The following is a 10,929-nucleotide window of genomic DNA, read 5'->3' as shown; positions in this document are numbered from 1 at the left end:
TTACATATTCAGAAGCTCATCTCAATTTTTTGAATATTTTCCAAAAATGAATCTATCATACAGTTCAAAACTTTTTCCGTACCATACACCAATCAGATATTAATTACATTTTGTCTATAATTTATTATAAGCATTTTAAAATGATCTTCCTATGCTGTGCTGTAGGATCTGTCAAAGTTAACACCGTCGTGTGTCTTCTTCTTATAATTACTTGGATTCGTCTATTGAATCAAAAAGGATTGAAGGTCTTAAAAAAACTTTGACAATAATAAAACAAACCTGCCAAAGCGGTCACTGCTATTGTCTCAGTATCTGCGAACATTGAATGCTCTGCTGTTTCACCACAGACACTAAATTTTTAATTTGACTTCACAACGCGTACCGACGTTTGAACCTACTGAATAAACGAACGATAGATACAAAACTGGTTCTTTGTCTCTTCAACGCGTGTTGGAATGCACCGTATGATTCTGTAACATTTTCAGTTGTAACTTAAATTCTCAAACATCAAAAGTGAAATAAATAGTGAAATGATGCTAGTAAAAAAATATAATTGATACCCCAAAATCCGTTATCATCAAACAAAAAAAAATTATTACGAAATATTTTAGTATGTTCATTTCCCGGGAATTTCGGGAAACTGATACATAAATCCCGGGAATCAGGAATCCCGGGAAATCGTTTCCGGGAATGGAAGCCCTTCTGTTGAAGTATATTTTCGCAAAATTCTTAAAGAAGCTACAGGGCCACTGGGGGAACAAACATTGGCATCAAACCACTACATAAATCCGTATTTTTGCCTTTCTCGTACACTAAGTGTACGTAAAGGCTATAATATTGCTACAAAAACAAAATTTTGATAGGAGGCCCGGAGGGCCGATTTTCATATACCGATCAACTCAGCTCGACGAATTGAGGTGATGTCTGTATGTGTGTGTGTGTGTGTGTATGTGTGTATCTGTACAAATTTTGTAGACACACTTTTTGGAACTTAGCATTATCCGATTTACTCGCAACAAGTTGCATTCGACGGGGAATGCGGTCCCATTGTTTGCTATTGAAAATTGGCCTGATCGGACATTGCATTTCGGAATTATTGAAAAATCATTGTTTTTTCCCAAGGGTCCCCCCTTGGAAAAAAAAAAATTCGAAACCGAAAAAAAAAAAATTTTCCGAAAATGGTGGCAATACATTTTAACTGATGCAAAAACATGCAAAATGATCAAAAAAATGTGATCTATTCTCCTAAAGAGCTTTTTTGACCTTTCTAATGTGATTCTTTCAATATATTTTTGAAGTGAACTTCCTTTTTACGACGTATATTTCACGCTAAAATGTCAATAATCACCGTTCCACGATGTGTTAAGCGTTCTAAGCCGACGGCGCGGCACTGGTTTTTCGGGTTTTTAGTTCAAACACTCAATCACGGTTAGAATAAAACTTTATTATTTACGTATCACTTGTTTGTACAATTATAAACTTCTTTTACATTTTAGCACTTATTTATTACAATTTTTAAAATTAACATTTTTCGTATAATTATAAACTCGAATATTTTCCTTTTTACAAACTTTTGCACTATTTCCCGTATGACAATGTCTTTCCCAGAGATACTAACACTTTTTATTTATCGATACTTATCAAGAGACTCTAACACCGGTTTTCGATTTTACCGCGACGGACTTTTTAACTGTTCACTTTTATCTTTTTCAAGAAGTTAATTAATTTAAACTTAGATCTCGATTCGTGCACTAGTCACGAGTGTCGAGGTGTCTAAGGGACAACCCTGATTCAATTGGAGTATTCGGTAGGCCGGCTAGGGAAACCTAGAAAGCGCCGAATTCCAATAAAGGTGCTGCTGAATATTTGGGACTGACCCTGACTCAATTGGAGTATTCGGTAGGCCGGCTAGGGAAACCTAGAAAGCGCCGAATTCCAATAAAGGTGCTGCTGAATATTTGGGACTGACCCCGAGCTCAATTGGAGTATTCGGTAGGCCGGCTAGGGAAACCTAGAAAGCGCCGAATTCCAATAAAGGTGCTGCTGAATATTTGGGACTGACCCCGAGCTTGAAAAGCGCACGGTATTTATAGTCAATCCGAGTTCTGAATTTCATAATGATTTCATGAATTGCATCAGACTGGACTTTGGACCCCACGAAAGGTCCAAGAATCCTTAAGTAACGTAACCATTTTCCTCATCCCACATTTATCTATTCAGACTATGTGGTTTTAATTTTAACTTCGTAAATATCCTCGATTTTGAGGTTCCATTCATTACTCAACTTTGCATTCTTTATGGATGCTCCTAAAAGCTCTTTTTGCACGAAACGCTTCATCAGCTTATTTGAAAAATCCATAAATTGAAACAACTTCCTTTTGATTCCAAATTTTTACAATAGTTGTTTAATTTCTTGTCATAAGTTAGCTAATTCAGCCTTAATATTGGACTTCCATACTTTACGAAACTTTGCCCCTTTTTTGGATGTCCCCTCTGAAATTCTCTTGGAAAAATTCTGCTCTCTTTCCACTCTCTAAAACTCTCTTATTTCGAGCACACATTCAAGTGGCTACTTCAATTTACTAATGTATTATTTCGTATATGTTTTGTATAAAATGAGTATCTCTAAGTCCTACCCCTTTCTTTACACCTAAACTTGACCATTGCTGTCTCACAGAGTAATGTTCAACAAGTCCCAAATGTTTCATAATGCATGATACTACTAAACCAACGGAGTTGTGAAAACCTTCACTTGAAAATCTGTATTCGAACCCAGCATGGGTTCTTTGTAAAACAGCGCACCATACCGCCGAGCTATTAACAGCTACCGCTTGTATTACTCTTTGATTTTAAGTATACTCTTAAAAATCAATCAATCAATTGTTTTCTCTTTCTTCCAACTGGGCTTTGAAATCCCCTTTCCCTAAAGAATCATTACCCCTTCGGGTCGGCTCTTCCTTTTCCGAAACACTCAGATCCCAATATCAATATTTCCTTTCAAGCTTCTATTGGTAAGAACAAAATCATGTTCTCTCTGTTTTTCACACTGGGCAACAAACCCCTTTAGATCAATACACCTGTATACGTGTATGTAGATTCAATGAAGACTCTTATTGTCTCTGTCATTTTGGCTAAGTTATTATTCTACGCTCCTCACTCAAACAAATTCTTTCCTTAGTGTCCTATACATATGCGCCAATGCATCATCATCAATGACGATCGCGGTTATGTACCGCTATATCGTGCACTGTCCAATATGTGAGCACGTTTGAACATGTCACCCACCGCGCTCCAGTTAAGTAAATCTGACTAAGTTGTTTTCGACGGTTTCGCCAAACCGTGATAAGGGTATGCGATATCTCACATAACTTTTAAATTGATGAAAGGTAAATTAACCCAACAATTCCTATATGCAAAATTTTTAATTTATGTTGATTGCTTAAATTACTTTGCGTTGAGTAATTGAATATATTCGGCCTTGTTTTTTACAATATCTCACTGCCATCAGTATTTAAAATTGTTTTAGGAAGGTGTCGGCACATAAGGCTGTGCATATCCTTCCATCCCATCGAGTTGAGCATATATAGTAGATTATGCTCAATTGTTTGCGCCGGAAAATCCGAGTAAATATATCGGTCAAACGGTCAAAAGTAACATGAATTATACTGTCAATAGTGAATTTATGCCACATTGACCCTTAATAACGTACTTGTCGTTCCATTACGTTGGGAAAGGTAATGAACGTTTTCCCTGCGTACAATAATTGCCACTAATAAAATTGAAATATGATGCTCCGTATGTGAATCGCCGGGCGTTGGTCCCTCACCAGTGGCAATGTTTTTGCCCTCTTGTATGTTATATTATTTCGTATGCACGATCGTTTATTTTAATTTGTTTTGGATCAGCTGATCGCAAGTAAATGGGTCAGCTAGCTGAGTCTGTCTCAAAGTTTTACGCTTTCTTCTATGTTTGGTTTAAAGATTCCTACGATATATCCCGTGATCTGATATGAGGAGTGATGAAGGATCTCAAGGCCGTTCATCTCCTCCCACACAAACGAGGTGAAGGTTCATTAAGAAAATGATCCTTCGCTTGTTAGGGTAGGCCAAAAACATATATATTTTTCAATTATATAATCATTCAATGGTCCGTTGTTTATCAATCATTAATCTATTATCTGTCATATCTGAATTTTACTTTCGGTGGAGTTTAGTGTTAGAATCTCTTGATGTTATTCGTTCTGTATATGTTTTTATAAATTCTTTTTTAATAATAATTTCTTACAAAGTTTACTTTTGGATCTTTGATATGGTTCAGCTAACATTTTTTGTTATTCTTCAACGCTTCTCTTGACCAAGATTTAAATACATTGATACGTTTCTGAGTTAATATATATAATTATTCCACAGTAATTTTCATGTTCCTATTATTCTTCTAATTTATCCCTTCTATTATATCCCTATTATTCTTCTAATTTAATTCGTACTCTTTGTGTTATTTCAAAATTATTTTTCACCCGTATCTTAGTGTTATATCAACTTATTTTATTATTAAAAAAAAAACTTTTTTTTTGTTTGTTTGTTTTCTGACCATACTGCATCTATTACGTGTTCTTCTAATCTATCAAATCACCCTGTGACAGTTCTCAAATGAACTGCTGTCAAGAATCAGCTTACCAATGATGCTGACAGCAAGACTGGTGGCCCTTTGATTTACTTTAAATTTATGGCAAATTAGAATTGAAAAAGTTCACTCAACGTAGGGTAGAAATAGAACGAAATAATAAAGAATTTAGTTAGTTTAGAGTCAAACCGCCAAAAAGTGAAGTACTCAATAAAGGTCCCGCAAAATCTCGAAAGGATTTCTTTTAGTTGAAATATAGTTGTGCCCAGTGAGAAGCCCTAAGGTGTCCGGCCGTACTAGTGTGTCCCCGGCCGTTTGCGAATCCCGAAACCCGTCGGAACCTACGATCCTGCCCTATCATCTTGGTGCCGTGACCAGGATCAGGTTTCCTCCCAGAATATCCGCCATCGCATTACGGACGCCGACGCTATCTGACGCCATCATTCCGAACTATTGTATGCCCAAGAAGTAGTCATAAGATCGCCATCTTCCTAAATCCCAATGTGATTCCGCGCCATCGTAAAATTGTTCCAGAGTTCCTGCTTATTTAATTAAATACAAGGCCTAATACTATTAGGCACTCGGTACGTATCATTCCGAAGTGCGCAGAGTATACCGCGGGTGCTTTGAGATTTTTTTTCCGATTTTTCCGGTCCTTTCCATCCGACTCCGTGCACGACGAGTACCATTCTGTTCGTCATTCAGCAATAGTCAGCTCTAGACGAAACAATCTCCTTCCGTTTCCGGCTTATCAACCGATCAGCCACTAGTTGTGCCTAGAAAGCCGTTGCAGTTTCTTCGAAATAAAATACAAGGCTTAAACCTAGCCTTGAGAAGGTTAGTAACGCTCCAACTTCACTACTCCGTTTGTCCGGCTCTACCGGGTCTTTCTCTGTATCGTCTATCTAGTGCACACATCGACTCTCCGGATCCGCCATGACGGATGAACGTACGAGACAACAGCTCATCAATCGCCGAACTACGCTCACTGCAGCTCTAGGGAGAGCGGAACAATTCATCGAAAAGTATGAGGCGGAACGGGATCAAGGCCAGGTGAAGTTACGTCTAGAGAATCTCGATACCGTGTGGATGGGACTAGATGATGTGCAGACTCAACTCGAAGACTTGGAGCTGACCAAAGAAGGTATGGCTCAGAACCTGTCTTTCCGCTCCCACTATGAAACCCGTTATTTTCGCACAAAAGCCACTCTACAATCCTACCTCCCCAATGTACCTTCGACAAGCACAATTCCCCAAGCACCACTCTCTGGGCTCTCCGGAATCAAACTACCAACAATTTCTTTACCGGAGTTCGACGGAGATTATAACCAATGGCTTCCTTCCACGACACATTTGTTGCGCTTATCCATTCCAACACCGAGGTCCACGATATTCAAAATTCCACTATCTGCGTGCTGCTTTGAAAGGAGAAGCAGCGCAGTTGGTCGAATCGATTGGAATTAGTTCCGCCAACTACAACATCGCCTGGCAAACTTTAGTCTCTCGCTACGCTAACGACTACCTCCTCAAAAACGCCACTTGCAAGCTCTCCTCGACTGTCCCCGCATGAAAAGGAATCCGCCGCAGCTCTACACTCAGTTGTCGATGAGTACGAACGCCACACGAAAACACTCCGCCAATTAGGAGAACCAATCGAGACATGGAGTACCATGTTGGAACATCTACTTTGTCTGCGTTTGGATGAAGCCACACTGAAAGCTTGGGAAGATTTCGCTACGACCGTTGAAAACCCTGACTACTCTTGTCTCATTGAATTCCTGCAACGTCGCATCCGTGTATTGGAATCAATGTCCGTTAATCACCAAGCACAGCCATCTTCCAATCAACAATCAATTATGTTTCGACGTCCCCTTTCCACAAAACCGTTTCTCATGCTGTAGCAGAAACTACATTTCGCAAATGTCACTGCTGCGATCAACATCACCCACTTTTTCAATGCCCACGGTTCGAAAAGATGTCCGTCTCCGATCGACTGAAAGTTGTCAATGATCAGCATCTCTGCCACAATTGTTTTCGCCAAGACCATCTCGCTCGAAACTGCCAATCGAAATTCTCCTGCCGTCACTGCAAAAGGCGACACCATTCATTGATCCATCCAGGCTATCACCTTCACGATGCTGATCAATCACCCACTACATCGCGCACCGTACCATCCGCTACATACACACCGAAGCCCGTCATCAAACAAGACACAGCTATAAACAACAAACGATCGCCCACATCCATGAATGCTGTGACTGCCCAAACAATCAACTCATCACAAACATCGAGTGCGAATGTTTTGCTTTCGACGGTCGTGTTGATGGTTGTCGACTGCAACGGACAAGAGCACCCCGCTCGAGCACTATTGGATAGTGGCTCACAATCAAACATAATAAGCGAACGACTATGCCAATTACTGAGGTTAAAGCGATGCAAGTTAAATATCCCAGTGTACGGCGTTGGTGAATCTTCTTCCAGTGTCAACCACTCTGTTAGTGCCTCCATCCGTTCGAGAACCTCCGACTTTGAGCTCAACCTTGCCTTCCTCGTCATGCCCCGCATTACCATCGACTTGCCCGTCGTGTCATCCCCAGGAGAAGTTTGGAATGTCCCAAAGAATCTGATGCTAGCTGACCCCACTTTCCACAAGACAGGATCCATCGATATGCTACTAGGCGCTGAGCATTTTTCTCCTACATAAATCTCAGCAGCCGGATAGAAAATGCGAACAGTCCCACATTAATTAAAAGCGATTTTGCCTTGGTTAGATTGTTACCGGCAGGATTCAAACTCCGTAAATTCACTCCCTGTAGCATGTCATGTCTCGCTTTCGGAAACACTAAATGAATCAATGGAGCACTTCTGGCGCATAGAAGAAGTCGAAAATCCGCGAAATTATTCTGTTGAAGAGCAGGAGTGTGAGACCAACTACGTATCCGGTGTTTCCCGCACAGTGGAAGGAAGATATATCGTGCGACTTCCGCGACATGTAGATTTTGATCACATGTTGGGGGAATCTAAATCTGCTGCTATCCGCCGTTTACATTGTCTCGAAAATCGTTTAAGCAGGGAGCCCCATTTGATGGAAGAATACCATTCTTTCATGTCGGAATATCTGTCACTCGGTCACATGAGACTCGTTTCGGCAAACGAAACGGAACCGGCGCAGGTAAACTACCTACCTCATCATGCCGTAATGAAAGAAGCCAGTACCACCACGAAAGTTCGGGTAGTCTTTGACGGATCGGCTAAAACATCAACAGGGTATTCCCTTAACGACGGCCTTCTGGTAGGTCCGATTGTCCAAGATGAGTTACTCACTCTTGTTCTACGATTCAGAAAATACCCCGTAGCTCTTGTCGCGGACATCGCTAAAATGTACCGTCAAGTGCTACTGCACACCGATGACACGCCACTGCAACGAATACTCTGGCGATTCCGCACGGAAGAGCCGATCGCAACGTATGAGCTGTTAACAGTAACATATGGTCTTGCTCCATCTTCTTTTTTGGCGACGCGTACCCTGCAACAGCTCGCTGGCGATGAAGAAGATGCCTACCCTCTAGGTGGTCCAGCACTGAAGAAGGGATTCTACATTGATGACTACATAGTGGAACCATTTCTGTGGAGGAGGCAATACAGACACGCAAAGAACTCGACGAGCTGCTGGCAAAGGGAGGTTTTCAGCTGAGAAAGTGGGCGTCAAACAACTCGAATGTGCTGGAAGGACTTGACCCCTCTCGGATTGGAACACAACCAAGTCTAAAGTTTGACCACATCGAACCGATAAAGGCACTTGGAGTTAGTTGGGAGCCCGCATCCGATCATCTTTGCTTCAACTCGAATCTCGATCTAAGTAGTGATCCACCAACCAAGCGATCAATCTTATCGGATGTTTCTAAACACTTTGACCCGCTTGGCCTAACAGCACCAGTTATTGTACGCGCTAAAATGCTTCTACAACAGCTCTGGCTACAACCCTGCGGATGGGATGAAGCAATTCCTGACGTCCTTCTAGCGAAGTGGGATAACTACCGTATTGACATTCCGAGAATTAATTCCTACCGTGTCGACCGATATGCCTTTCTACCGAAATCCGTAATCCAGTTGCATACTTTTGCAGACGCATCCCAACAAGCCTACGGTGCATGCGTTTATGCTCGTTCAACCGACCCCCAAGGCAGGACGAAAGTGCAGCTGATTGCATCTAAGTCAAAAGTCGCTCCTCTAAAAAGAATTACTATTCCCCGATTGGAGTTGTCCGCTGCTGTGCTTGCTGCAAGACTGCACAAGAAAGTTACTGAAGCACTTGACATGACCATCGCTAACTCGTATTTCTGGTCAGATTCCACGGTCACCCTCGAATGGTTGCGTTCCCCTCCATACACTTGGAGCACCTTCGTTGCGAACAGGGTATCTGAAATTCAGATCACAACACAGGGATCTCGTTGGCATCACGTCGCAGGAAAACAAAACCCAGCAGACCTGATCACTAGAGGGATGAAAGTTGACGATTTTCTCAACAGCAGTTTATGGCATCGGGGACCATCATGGCTAGGGAGACCTGAAACAGAATGGATAATATCAGATGATTCGAGAAAAACACCGGAGGAGATGTTAGAACGGCGGACGATGGTGGCGGCAATTCAAAACAAACTCGGAACGAATTCAATTTTCGCAACGTCTTCTTCCTACAATCGTTTGCTACGAGTGACAGCATATTGCCTTCGTTTCATTGATGCCTGTCGTCGCAAAACAGTATCGTCATCACAGCCCGAGTCGGTGTTTATAACAAGATCAATCACGGTGGTAGAATTGTCAGCAGCCCGAATGCTATTGATCCGATTAGCTCAAGCAGATTGTTTTGCAGAGGAGATAAGGTACTTGGGGAGGGGAGAGTCTGTTTCTAAACGTTCGAACTTGCGTCTTTTGAGCCCCTTCGTAGACGCAGATGGAATCCTACGAGTCGGAGGTAGATTGCGTCTATCAGAGCAACCTTACCTAACCAAACATCCAGTCCTCCTTCCTAGTTCCCATCCTCTAACACGGTCAATTGTCAAGCACTATCATCTCAAGCTGTTCCATGGTGGCGGCCGCGTAACCCTAGCGGCCATCCGTCAAGAATACTGGCCCGTACAAGGCCGGAGAATAGTGAATAGCGTTTTAAGAAACTGTTTCCGATGTGCCCGTGCCTCTCCTGTCCCGGCCAAGCAGCAAACTGGACAGTTGCCTGGACAAAGAACAACACCAAGCCGTCCATTTTCCGTAACCGGTGTTGACTACGCCGGCCCAATTTATATAAAGCAATCCATAAGAGAGCATCGCCAACCAAAGCTTACATCAGCGTCTTCGTTTGTTTCGTGACAAAAGCCGTGCATTTAGAGTTGGTGAGCGACTTATCGACGGCTGCATTCCTCACTGCGCTTAGGAGATTTATTGCTCGTCGGGGTTGTCCTGCACACATTCATTCCGACAATGGGAAAAATTTTGAAGGTGCTCGCAATGAACTTCGCGAGTTGTACCAATTATTTCAGGAGGAAGAGTTGAGCGGGTGGTTGCTAATTACAGCTCCAATCAGGGCATCCAGTGGCACATGACCCCACCTAAGGCTCCACACTTTGGAGGTCTTTGGGAAGCGGCAGTGAAGGTAGGGAAGAAGCATTTACACCGGCAGTTCGGCGATTCAAGGCTTACCTTCGAGTAGTTAACAACAGCCCTAGCAGAAATTGAAGCAGCAATGAATTCTCGCCCGCTAACACCACTAACTGAGGACCCGAATGATCTCGCCACCCCTTACACCAGCCCACTTCCTAATAGGCACTGCAATGTCCACTTTTCCTGAAGACGATGTTAGTAGAATTCCCATCAATCGTCTAGACCACTATAGGAGTTTACGTCATCGCGTCCAACAATTTTGGCACCAGTGGCAAGCTGAGTATCTACAGGAGCTGCAAAGGAAAGTAGACATATCATCCCGAACACTGACATCCAACCAGGTAGAATGGTCGTCATCGTCGACGAGTTTCTTGCTCCTGTGAAGTGGCCGCTGGCGAGAATCCTGAATATCATCCCCGGACCAGATGGGCTCACTCGAGTCGTTGACTTGCTAACCAGCAGGGGAGTTATACGACGTCCAATAACAAAGATTTGCTTGCTGCCCGTTGAAGAATCCTAAAAATTAAGAACTGATAATTTGTAAACATATTCTCTTGAACTCAATGTATGAATTAGAATTTAGTTGTGTTGATTTACAATGAAATTCAAGAATTTCAGGTGGCGGCGATGACAGTTCTCAAATGAACT

At 42.3% G+C, this 10,929-nt stretch overlaps 2 protein-coding genes across 2 annotated transcripts; both read left to right on the top strand.

Moving 5' to 3' along the window:
• The first annotated feature begins 7,477 nt into the window (after positions 1 to 7,477).
• Positions 7,478 to 8,317, top strand: LOC134202323 (uncharacterized). Its single transcript, XM_062677351.1, has one exon. It carries the CDS (start codon positions 7,478 to 7,480, stop codon positions 8,315 to 8,317), a length of 840 nt encoding a protein of 279 aa, XP_062533335.1.
• Positions 8,318 to 8,577: 260 nt separating this feature from the next.
• On the top strand, positions 8,578 to 9,990 carry LOC134202324 (uncharacterized). The gene has a single exon (XM_062677352.1). It carries the CDS (start codon positions 8,578 to 8,580, stop codon positions 9,988 to 9,990), a length of 1,413 nt encoding a protein of 470 aa, XP_062533336.1.
• The last annotated feature ends 939 nt before the right edge of the window (positions 9,991 to 10,929 follow it).

Source organism: Armigeres subalbatus, unplaced genomic scaffold (genome assembly GCF_024139115.2).
Source record: "Armigeres subalbatus isolate Guangzhou_Male unplaced genomic scaffold, GZ_Asu_2 Contig1159, whole genome shotgun sequence".
NCBI lineage: Eukaryota > Metazoa > Arthropoda > Insecta > Diptera > Culicidae > Armigeres > Armigeres subalbatus.
The sequence above is the reverse complement of the archived record's forward strand: the minus strand, read 5'-3'. Positions and strand labels throughout refer to the sequence as shown.

Coding starts and splice junctions, on each gene's coding strand:
- LOC134202324 (XM_062677352.1), top strand. CDS start 8,578: ATGCTTCTACAACAGCTCTGGCTACAACCCTGCGGATGGGATGAAGCA.
- LOC134202323 (XM_062677351.1), top strand. CDS start 7,478: ATGGAGCACTTCTGGCGCATAGAAGAAGTCGAAAATCCGCGAAATTAT.